General features: G+C 41.3%; 2 protein-coding genes across 12 annotated transcripts in view; one reads left to right on the top strand and one right to left on the bottom strand.

The window, feature by feature from the left end:
* The first annotated feature begins 1,197 nt into the window (after positions 1-1,197).
* ESD (esterase D) lies at positions 1,198-11,984 on the top strand. 4 transcript variants are annotated; one of them, XM_064408766.1, is made up of 9 exons: positions 1,198-1,269; positions 2,653-2,728; positions 3,663-3,751; positions 5,237-5,335; positions 7,900-8,024; positions 8,350-8,469; positions 8,646-8,744; positions 10,510-10,677; positions 11,755-11,984. In XM_064408766.1, the coding sequence occupies exons 2-9, from the start codon at positions 2,661-2,663 to the stop codon at positions 11,833-11,835; spliced, it is 849 nt and encodes a 282-aa protein (XP_064264836.1). In that variant the 5' UTR covers positions 1,198-1,269; positions 2,653-2,660; the 3' UTR covers positions 11,836-11,984. The 4 variants fall into 4 exon arrangements, with proteins under 4 accessions (XP_064264836.1, XP_064264839.1, XP_064264840.1 ...); XM_064408769.1 differs by lacking the exon at positions 1,198-1,269 and adding an exon at positions 1,326-1,350; XM_064408770.1 differs by lacking the exon at positions 1,198-1,269 and adding an exon at positions 1,395-1,598.
* A 1,804-nt stretch (positions 11,985-13,788) lies between these two features.
* The window catches only part of LRCH1 (leucine rich repeats and calponin homology domain containing 1), a 115,842-nt gene continuing 108,210 nt past the window's right edge, over positions 13,789-21,420 (bottom strand). For all 8 annotated transcript variants that reach the window (XR_010356121.1, XR_010356122.1, XR_010356123.1 and 5 more), the window contains one exon: positions 13,789-16,387. Coding sequence is in view for 2 of the 8 variants with exons in the window: in XM_064408763.1 (XP_064264833.1) it covers positions 16,274-16,387 (114 nt within the window). In the remaining 6 variants the exon portion in view is untranslated. The remainder of the gene's footprint in view (positions 16,388-21,420) is intronic.

Raw genomic sequence — 21,420 nt, 5'->3', positions numbered from 1 at the left:
TTCTGAATCAATGGAGTTAGATGCCAGTTGTTCCTTCATTGGGGGTGCCCTGTATTTTACTATAAACAGAGATGGAAGGAACAACCTGAAGAGTACTTAAGTACATAATTTAATTTGATTGGTTGCAATTTAAACACAGCTTGAAAAAGGAAAGTTGAGACAAGGAGGTTTAAACAGCTCAGAGACAGACTATCTGTACCAACTACATCCAAGCACAGAGGCAGGATTCAAAAATATAAAATGAATTGGAAAAGTCAAGACTGAAAAGTATTATAGGCAAAAATAGTTACTGCCAAAGCAGTACATGACACAAGACTACAAAGTAGGAAGGAGCTTTGCTGAGGATATTTTTTGACAACTGATAGACATGTTTAGCTGTAAATTAATAAATAATAAAAGCCCAGCACAAGGAGGGATCATTTGGGTTATGGATAAGATGGAAGCACTACCAAGTATCTTCATTACATTGTGGTCTTGTAGGTGAGGTGTAAAATACCTACACTAGAATTTGGATTTGTTATAAAATCAGCAGCTTGTCTGATGGCACCTGCTATGAAGAACTCTGAAATCCTGAAGGGAAATAAAACATTTGCAATGGAACAATGTAGTGGTCCCAGCTCAGACTACTTCAGCAACTTTTTTCTCCCTTAAAATAGTCAAGGGACCATAACAAACACAATGGCTGCTTTGAATAGTTCACTATTATGGATTCCCTGGTGCATTTCTTGAGTCAGTGGGTTGTGAGTCGATGGTCAGGACCTCCCCATCAGAATTATCTTCTACCCAATTAGAGCTGATTTCAGCACAGTTAATGAGTTTTCTTTGTTATTTTCTTCCCTATCCTAGGAGTTCTGCCAAAAGTCCTTGTGGCCCGTAAATTCTGCCTTCTTTGTGCCCACTATCAGCAGCACATCCCTGTCCCGGAGCTTTGCCAACCTCTCCCTAGGTCTCAGAGCCCTGAAACACGTCAAGCCCTAAAATTTACCAAGGCAATTCTACCTACAAGCAATTTGTCCTTCTAGCACCTGGGCATCAATTAGAGCTTGTTCACTGCTGTTTCACGGATTAAATCCCCTTTCTTGATTAGACTTCAAAGTATATAAAGACCGAACATGACAGAGCAGCGTTTTTTAAGAACGTGTCTACACGCGTTCTGGCTGCGGCAGGCCCGGCTGGGCGCGGGCAGCGCCATGGCGGGCGGGGGCGGCCCGGGCCGGGAGGAGGAGCCGCCTCCGCGCTGGGGCCGCCCCTTCCCGCCGCTCCGCCGCGGTAAGGCAGCGGGAACGGCAGCGGGATTAGCAGCGGGAACGGGCTGGGAGGGCGGGGAGGCGACGGTGGCAGCGTCTGGCCGTGCGGGCCTGGCCGGAGGCGGGAGGGTGGCAATGGAGGCGCGGGGAGCGCTGTGGCGCAGCGGGCAGGGCTGGGGAAAGGGGAAAGGGGCGTCCCGAGCCGGGCCGGGCCGGGCCGGGCCTTGGCGGCGCTGCCGTGCCATGGCGGTGCTGCAGGGCGCTGCTGGGCACACTGCCCTCGGCCCCAGCCCCGCGGGGCTCCCCGTGCTGCGTGGTTCTTCCTGCCCGGGCTCCCGTAGGAGCGCGCAGCTGTGAGGGGTGGGATGCTTTCCTTTTGGCATTTGTTACCTGGTCTGGGTTCCCCTCAGGGTTTTCTGGTGTGCCGGTGACAGGACCCGGGGGAATGGCCTGAAGTTGTGTCAGAGCAGGTTTAGGCTGGATGTCAGGAAAAGGTGCTTCACGCAGAGGGTGTTTGGGCACTGGAACAGCTCCCCAAGGAAGGGGTCACAGCACCAGCCTGACAGAGCTCGAGGAGCATTTCCACAATGCTCTCTGGCACCAGGGTGTGACTCTTGGGGATGGTCCTGTGCAGGGCCAGGAGCTGGACACAATGATCCCTGGGCGTCCCTCCCGACTCGAATGTTCTGTGATTCTGTGACCCTGCCGTCTGTTCACCCTTCAGCTCCCTGCTTGGCCTTACTGCCCTGTGCAAGCTGACAGTGTCCACTTTTGTGTCAGCCTTCCCTTGTTTCCTTAGCACACTTATACTACCAGCTGTTCTAAAACTGCCATGGCTCTCCTTTGCTTGTGCTTTCATACCATTTGCCGTGGAAATAAGCCTTCTGCTCCTCTGTTTCTGCTGTCCCACAGACTGTTAGAATGTGGTAATTAACTTCCATCCAAGATGAGAATAAGGCTCAGTATTGTGGTAGCTAGTGGCAAGATACTGTCACACACAAGAGAAGGAAAGGTGGGACAGGTATTTTTTTCCTGTATGGTAATTGTGGAAGTAATAGCCTGGCACAGGGAGCTCCAGGTTAACCACAGCACATGGGAATGCTTGTTTGGTAGGCAAAGAGCAAGCCACAGTTAGTGCTGAGGAAAAGGTCGTTGGACGTGTGGGTCTGTAGGAAAGCAGGTAGGCTTTGCCCATTCTGCTCACAAGAGTGCAGCTTCCCCTGTCCCTTTTTTATGGGGAAATAGAAAGTTAATCAAAGATCAGAAAGTGTGTGCGGGAAAGTCTGATAAATGGTAACATTAAGCAAAGATACTACAAGTTGTATTCAACTCTTCTGTTCTCAAAAAGTCTAAGACCAGAATTGTTTTATTTTGAAATTAACTTTCTCCTTTTTTTTTCCCCCAGTTAAAATCATGGCACTGAAACAGGTTTCCAGCAACAAATGCTTTGAAGGTTTCCAGAAGGTGTTTGAACATGACAGGTAAACACCACTAAAGCAACAAAGATGTTTAGCTTGGGGCAGTGAATCCATTGCTGTCAGTGTTTTCAGTCTGCAGGAAAACAGCATGCTCTCACTAATATCCATATTTCAGGAATAGTGTCTACTCCTGCTTTGGCTGTGCTCTTGAATTTCTGTGTTAATGTTTAACACAATCTAGTACACTTAGTGCTGCAGAGCTGAGGTGGGAAGCTAGTACTTTTACCTTTGAAAATGGAGCTTCATTACTTTGGGTTGTCCTGTTTGCAGCACAGAGAACCACTGTGTTTGCAAAGCTCCACTTGCTTCTGTGCACTCTGGAAAAGTGCTGTGAGCAGTGGCTCCGTGAAGAGATTCTTGTTTAATGAAGGTGTACAAAAAACCCAAGCTTTCCAAAAAAATTTTGATCCAAATAAAAATGAAATCATCAGTTGTGCTTGGATAAGAGTTTATTGATAGTTTTAGGCTTTAGCATTAATTGAGCAACTAATTTGTCTTAGACTTGGTAGACTTAGTAGATTGAAAACCTCCCCTGCTGGCGCATGCTGTGCATTTTATGTTGTGCAACTCATGTGGATGTGTTCTTCAGTAAAAATTGCTTTGCAATTTGATAGCTAAAGCTCAAGCTCAATATTGTTGGGATTCAAACTTCAATCTTCAACCTGTTCTGGGTTAGAAGCACTGTGAAAATGTGGCTTATTTGTAAGTCTCTGTTTTAAGTATATTCAGAACAAGGTTGAAAAGTTAGCTGTTGCCAAATCTGGAGTCTAAGGCAGAGTTTAAAAATTGATTTTCCCTTCCTTTAACTTAGTTGCTACAATTCACTGACCAGGTCTCCCTTTCAATGAAATGCACTGATCCACTGATTCCTGTTTTTAATGGTAGTGACTTTGTTAATTAAGTAGTGGTGATAACAAGGAATATTTTATTAATGCAGTGCAGAGCTAAAATGCAAAATGAAGTTTGGAATCTACTTGCCTCCAAAAGCAGAAACTGGGAAGTGTCCTGTGCTGTACTGGCTGTCAGGTAAGTGACATGAGACTTAGTAACTCAAAAAATACAATCTTAAACATTTTTAAACTACTGCACTACTAAAAACTTAATGTAGAGGTACTGCAGTGGCAGCTCTTGGATTCTACAGAAACTCACCTTATGGAAGGCACACTTAGTTTGAGTGTAATGTGATAAATCAGAATGCAGCTTGTGGGTGGCCTACCAGATTGTGTTCTAAAATGCTCAGTGTTCTACCCTTTTGTTCTAAAATGTTCATACCTTTAGTTCCAAAGGGTATATATAAAGGTTCTCCTGTAAGGCCTTCCTGCTGGAACAACTCCTGCTTTCATTTGTTTTTGAAAACTGCTTCAGCTGACAGAGTAGGGATGTGAAAAGAGCCCATGGAAGCCAGCACATTTGTCCTGTGGACTCTACCTTGTTCCAAGTACAACTTTGTAGGAAGCAACTGGTGAACTTGAAAAGAGAGGTGCTGTCAGCTGCCTTAGCCAGGCATGTCTGGTGTGAAGTAAACCTGTGGGATCAGAAAGGGCCAGGGCCTGAAGAGGCAGCAGGAGTGAAGTTGTCTCATCAAAAATTAGTTAATTAAATCCTTTTTTCTTTTATTCAAAATAAAAAGCAGAAGCTGTGTTCTGTAATTTGAGGAGTTGCTTTATTGAGACTTGTGTTTAGAAAGTTGGAGACCAGGACTGTTAGTGTGGAGACTTGTGTTCCTTGTCACAAAATAGCTGGTGGGTCTGATTTGTGTCATGACAGTGGACTGGGTAAAAATATTTATACTTGAAGTTAGGAACATCAAAATTGTCTGAAGAGCTCTAAGCCATGCAGCACATTTATTTTATTGAATGTAAACTGTATTGTCTTGGGCAATATATCAGTCAAATTAGGTTACTGGCAACTTGTCCTCAGAGAAAACTAGAATCATTAACTCCTCTCAATTTGCATAGTGAAGCAAAATTGAAATATTGGTGTGAAATGTAATTTATTTGTAACTGGACTTTATTTGGACCTGCTGCTGTAGAAAAGGTATGTATTGCTCTGGGTTTTGGAGCCAGGGTGCTTACAGGCCCTTTATGCTGTCTAAAGCATGTAGAATTTGTCAGACCACGTGTGTGATTCTGTAATGCACACAGCTGAGATGACAGTACCGAGCAAAATGTAGCTGCAGGATGAGGGGTCAGAAGGTAGCAGTGCCAGCCTTAGCAAAGGCCTGTGGTCAGTGGGTTTAAATGCCCAGTACCTGAAGGCACCAAGCATGAGTGGGTGCTGGAGGGGATGCAGGGTGCATGTGGATCTGCTTTTGATCGCCTGCTGGTGGGACTAGGTGGGACAGTGCAGCTCTCTTTCTGTGGCTGTCAAGTATTGTTGAGCCTCATGAAAACATTTTCCATGTTTTTGGAGATAGGAATCCTTGTTTTTCAAAACCTTTTCTGTCAAAAAGAGTTTTGAAACCAGTATGCCACGAGCAATGGGTAATCAATGATATTTTTATTTCCCTAGGGCTGACCTGCACAGAACAGAATTTTATAACAAAAGCCGCGTTTCAACAAGCGGCAGCCGAGCATGGCCTGATTGTGGTGGCACCAGACACGAGCCCACGTGAGTTCCACAAGAGACATGGTGACAGTCAGTGCACTCAAGTGCACTCTCTGTCCTCAGAGAATGGGGTCCTGCTGTGTGCTGAAATGTGTGTTGCTCACCTGAGTAAAAATTTGACCTCTGCTCACCTGCGTTGTTCACTAGATTACATTGTATATGTTCTTAATAATGGGGTAGGAAGGGTTTGGCATTGGAATTTATTGTTGTGGCACTAAAACTAGAACAAAGGGGCTCTAGAGTTCAGCACAGACAAGGAGAGAGAAGAAAAGTGAAACAACAAATGTGTCTTACTAGAATTGTTGCTGATATTTTGTGTGCTGAGACCCTATGAAACCTGCAGAACTGTGTTGCCACACAAAGATGCAATGCTTGCTCTTAATTGTATTCTGTCTTCTAAAGCAAATTAAATATATGCCTTCAGAGGATTACAATACTTGAAAAGCAAACTAGAAACCCTTTTCCCTTGCAGCTACAACAGACTACTGATGAACAGATTTTTTAAATTATGTGCTGTTATTTGTATAAGGCTGAGCTTATGGTATGGGAAATCTGAAAATGGTGGATCTGCAGTTATTGGAAACACTAGGGATTCACTGTTTTATGTTTTGTATTTGTTGGATTCTGCTGCAGTCTCATGAGTGCTGTAAACAAAGGTGTCAGTCTTATGATATTTCCCAAACTTTAGTGGGTTACATCTGACTACAGGCAGTATGGAAAAGAAGCAATGTTCTTTCCATGAAGTAATTTTTATATCTAGGTTTTGAAGTTGTGTCAGGTCAAAGAATGTAAATACATGTTTCTAATGAAGAATAGAGACAGAAGAGCAAAACTTGTGAGTGAATGAACTTCACACTTTGTTGTTGCTATTTACTGCAGGCTTGAGATGGGCAACGAACCTTTGCTGTATTAATATTGGTTATTTGGACTGGAACTTGTTTTTGGTAGTATCTGTGAAAATTGTCTCTATCAATGTGTAACTGCCTTTGCATAGGTCATTGCTTTGTCCAATTTCTTTTAAGTCCCTCGTGGCAGCTTCTCTCTTGCCTTTTAGCCTAATGACTGATAAGGGTTGCTCTGCTATTTAAATGAGTTTTGGAATGAGCTTCATATTATACTCTTAAAATTTAGCTCAGAGACCCCAGGTGTTCTTAAGTCTGTTTGAGCTGTCTGGAAAAACAAGTGAAAAGCAATTCAAATATTATCATGAGCTGAGAAGTATTGAAAATGCTTATATATGCATTTTAATTATGTAATGCATGAGAATTATCTTGCATTATTATACGTTCCAGGAGATGTGTCTGGATGGGGAAAAAGACTGCATGAAATCATTAAATACTTGTCATTGCAGACCCTCTGTCAGGCCTTGATAGACTTCACTTTTCCTGATTTGGAGGGGTTTGTTTTTCCAGACAGGTATACTGAGCAATATTGTGCAGATTCCTTTTCAAATTTCTTTTTTTCAAGGCTTTCTGAAAGTTTTTTTAGCATAATGAGCATTGCCTGACAGGAATTTCCGAGTTTTTGTTCATCTCTGAGGTACTGAAGACAGACTTTTTACGTCCAACATGTTTGAGCAGCCCAGTCCCTGTGATTGCTGGACTGCTAAGTTACAGAATCACTCGGTGTTCAAGGCCATGTCACTGGAGCAAAGTCAGCTTTGATCCGTGTACAAACCTGATTTCACACTGTGCATGCAGCCATCTCTGCACAAATTGTGAGGGACTGTTGAGTTACACATGGGTTTGCAGTGTAATCTGACTGTGGTAAAATAATAGGCACTTAATAATGGCCTCTCTTTCTTCAAAACATTCCTATCACATATACCTTGAAATATTCCATTAGGTTCTGCAGACCAGGCTGGTAAATCACAGACTAATCAAAGGGGAGGACTGGGTGGGATGCACTGAGTCTTTCAAGAATACATCTGCAAATTTAGTTTGAAAGTGTGGCCTTGGAAAAGAGGATACAATCCTGCAGTTATTCAAAGAAGAAATTATTTAAGTTTCATGGAAATTATAGGTGGGAGCAATGAAATGAATGGCAGAAGAAGTAGACTTGTGAAATTATAGGAACAGTGAATTATTCTTCTGGAGAATCTTAAAAAGGGAGGTGTAGCAGGCACTATTTAAAGCACATAAATTGGCTTGGACACACCATTTGGTGATATGTGGTTCTGTCATTCTGGGGAAAAAGAAATTTTCTTCTGTCACACAGGTCTAATGGCTGAAATAAGCTGGTAGCATCAATTAACACATGCCAACTTTTGATTAAGTTTTTGAGTAATGGGACAAAGCTTTACAGAAATAATTTAGAAGATAGGTATATGCTATATTTATTTATGGAGATATTTACACTGTTCAAAAATTGGATATATCTGCAGGTATTATGTAATTTTGAAAGTGTTGAAATAGCACTTGAAAACATTGTACTAATGAATTAAAATCGGAATTGTTTTATTGTTGAAGGGGTAGAGATGTGATTGAGAAACTTGTGTCTCGAGTCTGATTTGTATGGGAGGTTCTTCAGTTCTGAACATGTACTAAAGGAAAGATTTGTCATGCTAGGTGGCTGCAATATTGAAGGAGAAGATGAAAGCTGGGATTTTGGCACCGGTGCTGGTTTTTATGTGGATGCCACTGAAGATCCTTGGAAAACAAACTACAGGATGTATTCCTACATAAAGGATGAGGTAACTTGGCTGTTGGGTTCTCCTGGTGTTGCTGGGTAGACAAAGGGGTGTGGCTCAGTGATACAAAATTCCCACATCTTGTGTGACAAAGTTATCGGAGATTTCTATAGAGATACTTTGAGTTACTTAATATCTGCTGAACTGTTTCCTTTGGATTTCACATTCCCCTTCAAGTTGCTTTCAGGCCATGAGCACAAATGTCAGGCTAGAACCAGAGATGTGCCTGTGGTTTCAGTGGCATTAAAAGTTGGTTAGTTCTGTGCTTTTTTCCTAAACACACTCAAGTTGCTTTAACATTTTCATTATGCTTTTGTTTCCTGTACAGCTGCCTAAACTAATAAATGCCAATTTTCCAACTGACCCTGAACGGATGTCTATTTTTGGGCATTCCATGGGAGGTCATGGAGCTCTTATTCTTGCTCTGAAGAATCCTGGGAAGTACAAAGTAAGATGAAGTATAGTTTATATGAGGTATACTAATGCCTATATAGATTTCTGTAAATGTGATGGAAGAAAACATAATACTGAGTTCTTTGGGGGCATTAAATGTATAAATAGTTTCATTTGCTGCAGTTCATTGTTACATAATTTGGGTTTTTTTGCTGCTGTCTTTCTGAACAGTCTGTGTCAGCATTTGCTCCTATCTGCAACCCAATTCAGTGTCAGTGGGGGAAGAAAGCCCTTGGTGGATATCTGGGACCAGATGCAAGCAAATGGGAGGTATGTGTTGCAGCTGCAGTTCTTTAATGTCAGATGAATGAGTGATCTGTAAATACATCACAGCAGGAGCCTGGAAAACAACTCTGGATTGCCCATGAGCTGGTCCTGTTGTTTTACTACACCCCTAAGCACAGAAAAGCATTGTTTGTTTCTGGCAGGAGACACTTGCTGTTGCCTTGTGGTGCCTATGGAAATGTAATGAGATATAGGCCTCTCATCAAATCAACTACATTCCTCTCAATTTTATGAAGGTTTAAAAGTCTGGGCTGAGAACAATTATGAGCAGGGTATTTTTGTAGTGGCCTGAAGAGAGAGACTGCTGCAAACTGTTCAGACTGATGAGCCTCATGACATCTTGCAGGGGCAGCCTGTGGGAGGCCTCCAAGAGAGGCCTGTCAGATACTGGGAAATTGGTATCCTGCAGAACAGCATTAAAGTAGACAAAGTTTGCTTTTAGCTCCAGGACCTTAATTTTGAGCTATCAGTAGTTGTATATGAATAGCTAAGATGCAGAAATGTTTGTCTGCATGGTTGCTGCATTATTTGGGCAGCCCTTCAGTATTTTTAATCTCAACTTAAACATTGTGCTGTATTTTTATAATTAAGTTAGAAGGGATTGTCCTGACCATGTACTCAGATTTCCTTGTAATAAGCACAAGCTGCAGTTCAGTCCCCTGTAAATTGGATTAAAGTATGTCTTAGGAAGACTTCCAGGTCTGATTAAAACTTTACAGGATTGGAGAGTGTTCTCTGCTTTTCTCATTGTTAACAGAGTCGTTTGTGTACTTAGAAATCACCAGATAAACTTGCTTAGAGTTAGTGTAATGGATTTGTTGTGAAACAAAACAAAACAACTGCCCAAAAACCTGCTTTCTGTCCCCTTAGTTTGTTTTGGAGCACTTCTGCAAACCTAATCCAATAGATCAACAGCAATCATCAGGAACAAACTTAGGTCTGCCTTTGAAACAGATATACAACCTCTGATCTCTCTATTTTGGCTTAAAATTGCCATGTAAATATGTTCTGGATAACTTGATACCGTGGCCACAGTGCTGGGCTGAGCCCAACCTCCCATTTCCATCATAGTGTCATTTCTGGATCTGGTGGCATCCTGGAAGAATGGCTCTCATGCCTTGGTGTAGGACTTTGGATTTTGCTGTCCATTGGTGGTTGGTCTTCTCCACAGTATTTAAACACTTTGTCTTTTTAAAGGAGTTATTTATTTTGAGCATGTAATAAGCACAGTAACGTGTTCCCCATCATAATTACATTTTGATACATGCATGTTTAGAGTTTTTATTTCTCAGTCAAACCAAATTTTTGTGGTCAAATGATCATGGTAACCTTCAGGTTAAATGCCTGCCCATGAGCTTAGTGGTGCCACACTGGTGTTTTGAGTTTTAGCTGCCAGAATAAATACACCAAGATACCAAGTTTCTTCAGCAGGTTCTAGTTTCAGCACAAGGGTGTGAATTAGTACTGACTATATTGCTGTTCTTCCATTCTGTAGGAAGTCAGCCCTGGGCTGGATATGCTGTTTGGTTAAACTGCCAAATTGGTAATTCTCTAGCTCACACATTTGCCCTTTTTAAAGCAATGGATATTACTTTTTCTGAATTTTTCCTGTTTTTCATTCTTCCACAATGCAGCTTGGTTTCCTGAGCAACACTGCCCAGGACTCTTTCTGTGCCATTCTTTTCCTGTGGTCAACAAACTGAAACAGTTGAACACATGTAACTGAATGCCAGTTCTCTTATTTCTGCAGGCCTATGATGCTACACAGCTTGTCAAGTCCTACTCAGGCGCTCGCCTCGACATCTTGATTGACCAAGGCAAAGATGACCAGTTCCTGTCTGCAGGCCAGCTGCTGCCTGATAACTTCATCGCTGCCTGCACCGAGCGGAAAATCCCGGTGGTCTTCAGGCTGCAGCAGGCAAGTGGCTTCTGCAGTCCTTGGTTGTCGGACTCTTGTTTGTGATTTTTGGGTCTATACAGCAGGCAGTGAAGAGTGTCTGTAGGGGGGCAGGCATGCTGTCACTGTGGGCCTGTCCCTGGCCACTTGAGGAGGAGGGTGAGAAGTGACACTTTGCAGTCGCAAGGTGTGCATCCCCCACGCGATTCAGCCGCGCTTTGCGCTTCGCCACTAGGTGCCGTCGTGCTTCCAGCCTGGACAGGCTGATCCCGGCATGGGGACTCGGGCTGCCTGTTCTCGGCTGAAGACAGCAGTAATCATTTTTAATGAGTATCGCAGTCACTGTACAGCCAAAGTGACACATGGCCTTCTGCTGCATCCCTTATCTGTGCTGTGGGTTTCGTGTTTACCATAAAACTGTGTGATTTAGTTTGCATGTGTTTGTGTAAATTAGGGAAGGGGTGGAACTGCTTGACATCCTAGATTGATGTTAAGACCCAGGTGGAAGGATCGCTCTCACCTGTAGTGCAGTAATCCAGAACAAGACTGTCCTGAGAGCACTGGAGTCTTTGTAAGCCACTGGCAACTTCCACCCAGACCCAGTGAGGAGCTCAGTTGTGGAGAGTGAAGGATTGTCCTCTCTGGTTTATCCTAAACCTTGCACCTGAAGATAGAACTAGTGCTGATGAAGGGCTGTGGGCCAGAGGGTGACATTTCAGCACAGGATGGAGCAATAACTCAGGCCTGGGCTGTGTTCTCCTTATCCCCCCTGTGTTTTACCAGAAGAACAATACCCGTGAGGGCAACTGTTCTCTCAGATTGCATCTCACTCTGCAGCTGAGCCTTCCTGTTACCCATCTCCAGCTTACAGGTCCAGGTCTGGGCAGGTTAAGGGACTTCCTGTTTGTTCAGCTTCCTAGTGCTCATCTGTACTTAGCCTGTTACGTATCCCTTGCCATGTTTATATATATTCCAGGTATTTCTCAAAATGGATAAAACCAGCAGGGTCATTACATTTCCTTTAAGAGAGCTTAGCATGATTGCTTTATCATGAGCTGTATGTTCTCTGCTGATTTCTTTATTGTTGTTCTTTTCTAGGGTTATGATCACAGCTATTATTTCATTGCTTCATTTATTAATGACCACATCAAACACCATGCAAAATACCTCAATGCTTGAACCATTTGGATGTGAGTGCTGCCTGGACAAGATGAATCAAGGGATAGTGGTGAACTAAACAAGAATCATTTGCTGAAGTGATGTTTGTAAAATGGAGCTCTTCTAATTGATTGTACTTCTAAGAAAAATAAAAGTCACACTTAATTTGATATGTGTGGTATAGAGTAAGTATTGGGAATGTTCTTGCATGCTTGGAAAACTTGTGATGCCATGAAGTTACATCTGCTGCATTTGGGTCAAAATGCAAGCCAGCAGATGAGTGACTTTCAGGCCGTGGGTGTGGACGTGGCACCCACAGACAGCTTCTAGTGCAACTGTGCAGACTGTGATTAACAACAGTGTGCCCATTCAGCCAGTTAATTACTGGGGCTTACTTCAACCTTTAATGGAGAAGGAAGTTGTTACTGGCACAGCTAATCAAGCTCCTTAATTAATCTGAAGTGGTAGGTGTGTTTTTCCTGGGCCTGTGTAAATACCTTCCAAGGGCAAGGTTTGGTGGAGAATCCAGACAAAAGCCTGCTGTGCACAGTGGTTTACTGTCCTGTGTGTTATCAGGTAAATGATCTGGAGTATTCCATGGATGATACTTACAGAAAAGACCTTAAAAAACATGTGAAGGAAGCAGTCTGTACTAAAATGGATTTTTTTCCCACTTGCCTTTGATTCTTAAGAGTGTGAAAGACTTGTAATGTGTATCTTAGATTTGACAGGACTGAGAAGAAACTGCTAAATAGATCTGAAAAAAGCAATTGCTATCTAGTTGATCTAATATCTCATTGCTGAAATAAAGTATGCTTATTTTACAAAAGGGGGCAGAATTTAGTCCTGACAGTTATAGATCTAAAATAGCTCTTGGTGGTATAATTCTGCCAGCTACCTTGGACAAGAACACAGATTGTTCCAGTAAGCTGAAAGTTACCACCTGTAAAATCAGCTTTTCTCATGGCTCAGCTGGACCTGAATCACTGCTCAAACCTTGACTCACTCTTGCCAGAGGAAATGCCACCACAGATGTAGGATGGGTTTCCTTTTTTAGGCAATGCTGAATGCTCTCCTGTGTCTCTGGCTCCTGCTAGATTCTAGGTTACAGAGAGGCTGGTGCTGGTGAGTCTTAAATTATGCATCAGCTTGTATCAGTCTTATCAGTCTTGCATCTAATAGTTTATGATTAAGCTCTGAAGGCTGGGAAGATACAACTGTGTGCACTGCAAGAGCTCTCCAGAAGGAAATTATTGCAGGGAGATCTTCTGCTTCCAAAATCCCCTATCAAATGTGAAAAAGTACAGCCCATAAAGTCACCTGTTCACTAAGGTAGAGACACTCCATTAGAGAAATTGAAATCTGGGAGAATCTGTACGTGGATGACTTCAGAAACCTGCATGGGCAAGAGAAGGCTGGATGCTGTGACCTGCTCCTTGTTTCTGCAGCCAGGGGCAGAGCAAAGCAGCTGAGCACAGCCCTCACCCACTGGGTTATCCCCAGGGCCAAAGGCATTACTGTGTTTGCTGCTTGGATTCAGTACTCTCCAGGAATCTTTGTGTTTTGTTTGCTGCAGCAGAAGGCTGCAGAACAATCTCTGCGTTTCAAAAGAAAAGGCTGCCCTGTAGAGAGAGGTGTTAGCAATAAAATGAACAACTCTCATACACCAATGTGAGCAGGAGCAAAGTGAAGGAGGGCAGTCTCCACTCTCCCTGAGCCCAGCCCAGCCCTGGCAGCAGAAGCAGGTAATTCACTGCCACTGCCAGACTGGCAGGAGGCCTTCACAACAGCAGCAGCAAAGCTGCAGGGGGAACATTCCAGGTACCCAACAGCTACCAGCTGGATCTTTAGCTGCAAAGTTCCTTTATTTGCATCACGTCATCATCATCCCCATCCCCAAACCCATCATTTCCAGTGCTCTACTCTCCAACTACCCTGTCTTTTCCAAGAAATGATCAGTCACAGAGATAGGCATTAAAGGGTTTCTGCAAATAATACAGTTTAATTGTAACTACAGTAAAGATTTTCTATATACATTATGTTCACTGCAGAGAGTATTACAGATTTGCCATGCATGTTTTATTGCACATATAAATATTGTACAAAGGATCATGAAGAGTCTCTTTTTAGCCATACAGGTTAAGACTGCATAAAAAAAAGCTGTATTACAAAATACTTAGAGCTATTTATTTACAGCCAACTTCAAGCAAATAGTGAAAGACAGTATCAGGAGAAAAACAAAATTTTAGTTATGAAAAAACAAGATTTGTCAAAATAATAATAATTACAAAGCTTCATGTTGCCATATATACATTGTAAAAAAATACTCAGGAAACCTGCATTTTTACCCTCAAGATGCAGAAATCAATATTCCTATTTTTATACTTGATCCTTGAATGCTTCTAAAATTTGATAAACTCTGACTTGAAAACTTATTTTCTTTACATTGCTCGTGCTTTTTGACAAAACAGATATTTGTGCAGCTCTGTAAAATAGTAAAATACATTTTCATTTAGTGTTAAAGTGCACAGTACATTTTATAGGAAACAATACGCTAGCTGCCAATCAAATTACAATTTAAGTCTATGTTCCCTCTATAAAATAAATGTTTTTGCTTTGGTTGAAGTAACTGGATATTCCATGCATACTGCCTGGCTCATTGTCTGCGAGTCCACTTTCCTCCTCCTCCTCCCCACACGCTGCTGTCACTGCCCCCAGCCCCGCAGCCAGCGGTGGTGCTGCAGTGAGTGCTCTGCCTTCAGCAGCGGCTGGAGCTCAGCACATCTGCTGCTGAGCATGGGCGGCTCTGAAGGCAGTGCCTCGAGAGGGGGCAGTGACAGGTATGCATCACTCTGCCCAAAAGCCTTCATACAGTAACTCTCTCCACATCCTCTTGCTTAAATATTTAGTCCTCACACTCCCTTACCTCTTTTTTTTTTTGCCACTCTACATTTCAAACTCCCTGCTTCCCTTTTCACCACATGCAGCTGCCCCGTCCTGCTTGCCCAAGTCCCATCACTGGCTTCTTGTGTGAATGAAAATAGGATGTTCCAGAGAGAAGAAGAATCACTGTGCTGGAACTTTCTGATCTAAAATGCGTGATGTCTTAATAATAAAGTATACTTTTAAAAACCTCTTTGCAAATGTAAAGTGGTAAGAAGGAGAAGAACTTTTATTTCCTATTGCTGACGTGGAAGTAGAGGTCTGATGCTGCAAATGTGCACTACAGAACATTGTGCTTAATTCTGTGGATATTTTTAAAGAGAAGCATTGCACCCAGGCAAGTTGGATCTGGAAGACTGGGTCTTTGAGACTGCCTTTGGCAACTTCAGTAATTTTGTCTCCTCTTGAAGGAATCACTGAAGAAAACAAGTTAATTTTTAGGCTACCTGTTAATCTTGTTAACATTCTTGTGCTATTTTTTACTATTTGTTCTGTAGTGCTGTAATTTTTAAAATAAATCAAGTTACAGTGCAAAATTACATTTCAAGACACATGATCCTAATGCACATAAATAATTTTGTTGTGGCAAAAGTTAAATGTCTTGTGCATAGTAAAATAAGCAATCAAAAATATTTTTTCACATTTATTTTTCAAGTTTACATATTTCCTTTTGTCTTTAAACATCTATATACAAATAAAATGGGTGTGCTCTCACTTTCAGCCAATTTAGTCTATCTAGTGAGGGGAGAGGTGTTACTGGAATGTAGGAAACTCAATGGAATGCAGACAATTTTTTACCAATGTTCCACAGATTCAAGAAATAAAGAATGCCATTCCAGCTAGCTGTTCTTTTAATAGAAGCACCTATTTTGTTTGCTTTTTATCTCACATATTAGAAAATACCATTTACGGAGATCTAGAGCTACTGCACACCAAGTAGAATAAAAAATAACAAAGTATTTATATTAAAATAAAGTGTTTAACCACAAAAAAAGCAGTAATAAAATACAGTTTCCTAATTTACATTTTGCATCCAAAGGATGAATAACAACTCACTAATAAATAATATTTATATAAATATTTAATGTCTGGATATTTTTAAAAGGCAATAGCCTGAAGCAACTGCAGAAAAACCTAAGGTGGTAGCAGTCTGATTTACTCTCCCTTCTCCCTCCCCCCAGGTGATTACAGTGACTCTTAGTTTAGTAATACAAAGTATCTTGCTGCAAGACAGCTGTGTACTCCACACGATTTTAAGTGGCAGAGAGGTGTTGTTTTAGTAAGTACTGTACAAAGTGAGCTATAAAAGCAGTGAAGTGCCAACTTCCTCTAGAAAATGTTTCTGTTCAGTTTCTGCTTTGTAGTTCGACACATATGTACAGTCTGAAACATAGGTTTAAAATGCTAAGAATACTCTTGGAGTACTGGAGTTGTCTTCAATGCAGTTTGAAAAAATGGGCAGTTTTTGATTCGTTCATGGCACAGTGTAGCTGGTAACAGCAGAGAGAGGGTAGTTTCATGTGAATAAAGCTTGTTTCACTGTGGTTACATCTAGCAATGCTTGAACTGTTATGCTCACTTTTACCAAGCCCTTTTCTTCTAGGATGTGATGTGGTAGGCAGAGCTTCTCCTAGAAAAAGACAAAAAAAGGAGTAAAAATTAGAATATTCAATACTTACTCCAGAACCTCACTTCACATGATCACATTTGGAACACAAATTCCAGCAAGCAGGAATCATTTCCTATTTTTAATTAAAAAGAACTTCCTGTGATTTTGACAGAAAGTCTCTGATTTTGCTCCTGCTACACCTAAGAGTTAGTGAGAGATCTGTTAATATTCGGGGCCCCAGAAGCCAAGTTGTTCTGCAGTCATTTTGGCATGTAAACAGCTAAGAGTGGGGGCCAGCAAGCACGCACCAAACTTCCACCTACAAAGCAGGGTAACACAACATTTGACCGGTCATGACATATGTGTGAGATGGGGGATGGAAGGCTGACTTTAAAAAAAAGCAAACCAAAAAACCCCCACTCTCCCACTGAGCTCTAGACAGGGCCCAGGATATGCACCTTGAAATCCACACACTGCACATCCAGGGAAGTGTGTGCAATGTTGTGCATTCAGGGGGCAAAGTGTTTCATTCTGAGTATTGGCACCTTATTTGAAACACCCAGGAATCAACTTTGTTCACCATAAGGACACAGCAGTCATGGCCAGGATGGAGCTCACTAGCTGTCCACAGAGGTTGTTATAGCAGGAGACAGTCAAGCAGTAAATATTGTATCTCCTACAGGCAAAGCAAGACACCCACCCATGAATAATTAGAGAAAGTGTTAGAGGGGCAGCCTTGTGTGATGACTGGCCCTCTCTTTAGAAAATTTTTCTCAATGTTACTGGGTATTCTTGTTAAGAAATGAAATTAAGAAATTGGGCAGCAGGTCTATAATAGATGGAAAAGCCAGACTACATCACATAAACCATAATTACAACTGTGAGACTCACTGCCACAACACAGAAGCCAAAAGCGTAAGTGGGATGACAAAAATATACAGGTAAGAGAAAAATCCAAACAGAGCTATTAAACACAAACACATGGAAACAGTGCCTGGCTCATGAAGTCCTTCAGCTCTACGGCATTGCTTTAAGCATGAAAAGGGCACCATCTGTGTGGTCCAACCCTTCCCTCCAAAAACATCCATACCTAACCAGCAGCAGACTTGGAATACCGATTTTTTTGCAGAAAGGGTGGTTTTGACATTCTCACAAGTGAATATCTTAGTTATTCAATAAGCTTTCAGCTTTTAAAACTACTGACACATTTAAGATTCTGTTTTAATTAAATGCCTGTCTTCTACTGAATATTCCTCTTGCATCTGTAATGCTAACTAAGGGTCCCTTATTTTATCTTTGTACAATTCATGGTCCTTTTCCACACTTCCTCATACTGATTAATTCCTCAATCTAAACCTCACTGATCTCTTCAACCTCTCTTCTCATGACACATTTTTTCAGTTCTAGTCCCTTCCTTGATTCCTGTGGGCCCTTACAACTCAGTACAATGGAACTGGTACACACAAGAACAATTTGTACAGTCTTTGTTACATCATGCACCTAATTTCTTTCATGTCCTTCCACTTTAGTCCAGTCCTTGCTCAGGACACCTCCTCCAGTGGGCCACAGCTCCAGAAAAGTATCAGTACCAAACAGCTGTTCCACTGCTTCTGATGTTTATTACTTTCTTTTGTTAATGAATATCTCCCTTATGCATAACCAACATTTAGCTTGCTTAAATTTCTTGTGAAGCTCCTCACAGCTCATTCCAACCTCAATGACAGGAAAAATTGTAAAACATACCTATTAACTACTGAACCTGAAGATAAGAGCCAAACTTCATTCACAATCACAGCATCTGATACTGGTAACTGTAATTTGTATTTTGTTTACATTTTATACTTACTACTGAATTTGTTTTAGGATTCATTATTTTATGTTTGAAAGATTTCCTTAAGACCCAAGAAACAACTTCAAACAGATAATTTTCAAGGAGCTTGGCTGAGTAGGTCTGCCGAAGATGGACAACATACATTTCCCCACATGGAAGAACGTACATATAGTAATATTCTTGCCAATGCTGAGTTACTACTTCCACTGAGTTAGTGGATTCTGATTCACATTGACCAGACTATTGTGGCAACAGCCTCCTGCTCCTGCCAGCCACCCTGCCTCTCTCTGCTGCAACTATTTGTCCAGTCAGGCCAAGGAACTTCCCCATCTTGCAGCCATTCCTGGTCATCAGCCACATTTCCATTCCAAACCTACCAATCATAAACTGATCATTTAAGACAGTGAGTCTGCAGTTCATTCTTCTGACTGAAATATTGACCTGCAAGCTTTCAGAGATTGTTTCCTCCCAACTTTTATTCATCTGAAAAAAAAGCACCTTTTCTAGAAAATCACATAGTTTAGGATGCAAACTCCGAAACTGATGCTGATTAGCTCTGGAGTAGCTACACAAGAAGGTAGATACAGTGATATCAAATAAAAGGGTGAAAAAACCCACCCAATACTCTTCTACTTCAAAGGTGTGCTTTCTACCTAGACATTTTGCCAATCTACTGTCCTGGGAGCCAGTTCATCTAAAAATCTACAATGCTCTGATTTTGATATTTTTTTTAAAGAACCACATTAATCTTATTTGAGAATACAAATCAGACACCTGAAGTGAAATGCTGTTCTTTCCACACTCTTCTACTTCTTTCCAGTGTCCTTGCACAGTAGCCTCTTGTTTCACAGATTTGGTGGCCCTTAGCATGCCAGTATTTCATTATTCTTCCATGCTAGACAAAAGGCATTTAATAAGAAGGCCTACTGAATCCAGTAGATGAAAACCAAGGGACTGGCATTACAGGGCTGAAGGGTATGGACTGAACCCAAAACCCCAACGCTAAGAAAACCTACCTTGCTAGATATTTATGTTTGAAAATATTCTGCATTTTGCTATTGAAGTCAGATTTACTTAAACCACCACAGTTACGAATGTTTACTTTAGAATTTAAATTCCAAACCCACCATTTTTGTGGCACCTTGTAGCACCTACTGAGCTGTTCTATCATGCTCTCTTGCTAGGATTTTTGCAGTTGCTTGTGAGCACATTTGCACTTAAAGCATAAGGGAATGCATGCCCCATTTCCTATAAAAAACCCTTCCAATATGTTTTTTTTTCCTGTTTTTAAAGGCAAGCATTATCAAATTATTTTAAATACAGCATAGTAATTTAGTTTGTATGAAGCAACCTCTCTCTACCTGCTGGATTTACAAGATGCATACTCCAATCAGGAAAGCTGTTCTAGGAGGTCTGTAAAAAAAATAGGACCACACAACTGTGTTGTAGGAGTGAAAAATTTCCCACCACCTAAGTTTTTTACGTACCATTCTATGTTTCATGGTCAAAACATACATACTTGGCAGCCTTCTCTTGTGAAGCACACTTGGCTAGTATTTTATAATTCTGCAGCTAAACACATGGCTACAATGAACTTTTCAAACTTGACAATGAGACCAATGCCATCTCCTACAAATGACAAGCTTCTCTTAATGTGTCACAAATCAGTTCTGATATGTAAGCTGTAAACACTATCTTAAAAGCCTTGTAAATGGCTTTCATCAACTCTGACTCCCATACTTTTCAAATCACAGTTTTTGAGTCACATTTTTACTTCTCAGACTAGGAAAAGGCAAATCTTGCCAAGGACAGAATCCAAAGCACAAACAACAGTTTTCCATAACAGCAGCACCATCCCAGTTGTCTCTGTACTTAAGTTCAGCTACTGTCCCTGCTTTCCATGCTCTGCCTTGTTCCCTCACCAGATACAGCTGCTCTCTGGAAACCACCAACAGCAAAGCTGCAAGCCATGGAGATTTCAAAGCTTTCCTTAAATCCTAGCATTTTGAAGCAAAGGTCTGACCAACCAAGAGGAGAACTCGCCTCTGACTGTGAGGAGACTCAACTTCACTCACTTCTCCCCACATTATATAAAATTTCTGTCCCAATTACAACAGATGTAAACACATAACATTTCTGTATAGAGGTGTTAATTCTGTCTTTAAAAACACCCCTGTTGAAACCACCACAGAACAAACCCCGAAAGAACAGATGGAAGTAATGGATACTAACTCTACAGACCAGCCTAAAACAATTGTGGTGGGAAGGGCTCTCACTCCTCTCATAGCAGCACCAATCTCTCTATTCTCTATCTACTGCACAAATGAAGATCTAATATATTTTTACTGCCTTTTTTCTCTCTAAAGACAAAAAGGAACTTAAATTACTTGTTGCAAGCAAACCACCTTCTACAGACACATAGCCATTTTGAATGGATAAAGATGTTTTCAAACGCATAATGAAGCAAAAGAACTCTTCCTGAAGGAAAAAACATTAAGTGCACAAAAAGGAGGCAGCAGCAGGAGGCTGAATCACAAAGCAGCACAAAGAGACAGTACCACAGATGTACCCACAAACGTGCAAGTGTGCATGTGCTTGCCAGAGCAAGCTTCTAATCCTGGAACCAAATGTCTGATTTAGGATAGAAGAAAGTTAGGAATACACAATGACACTAATCCCTCAAGAACACGTGACACACTTTCACACACATATCTATTTTTATTCAACACTAGATGACTTCAAAGACAAGACAACTGTTTGAATTAGTTTATGGCAGGGCAAGCAGCTTGGCATACTTCAGATACAGTAAGTATTTATAAAAAAGACATTGCTGCCATAATATCAGATTGGTAAGTGGTAAAATGACCACATCATGATAAGAGCAAAGCCCAGCTGTCTGTATTTGTTAGTAAAAATACTAACAAATTAGAGGAATGGAACCCCATGATTCAGAGAGTCTTTTTCTTCCTTGTATTTGTAGAATATGAGATTTCAGATCTACAGGGGAAAAATATTAACAAAACAATGAATATTGGAATGTGCAATTCCTCAAAGCACAAATTAAAAAACCTAAGTCCATGTAATGCCCATCATTTCATGTTTGAAGCCAACTATTTTGAAGAAGGAAGTCAATAAAAGAAACTTCAGGGCATTACAATCAAGCAAACTTAATGTCCAATATACTCTACCTCTGCATTTTTTTTAGGACAAAACCAATTTTCTT

The sequence above is a fragment of the Passer domesticus genome, chromosome 2 (genome assembly GCF_036417665.1).
Source record: "Passer domesticus isolate bPasDom1 chromosome 2, bPasDom1.hap1, whole genome shotgun sequence".
Lineage (NCBI taxonomy): Eukaryota > Metazoa > Chordata > Aves > Passeriformes > Passeridae > Passer > Passer domesticus.
The sequence above is the reverse complement of the archived record's forward strand: the minus strand, read 5'-3'. Positions and strand labels throughout refer to the sequence as shown.

Bases quoted from the DNA above. Each gene is read 5' to 3' on its own strand.
- ESD (XM_064408767.1), top strand. The intron at 5,336-7,899 runs GTGAGTTCCACA...TTGTCATGCTAG, and splicing joins GGCACCAGACACGAGCCCAC to GTGGCTGCAATATTGAAGGA. The intron at 8,470-8,645 runs GTAAGATGAAGT...CTTTCTGAACAG, and splicing joins AGAATCCTGGGAAGTACAAA to TCTGTGTCAGCATTTGCTCC.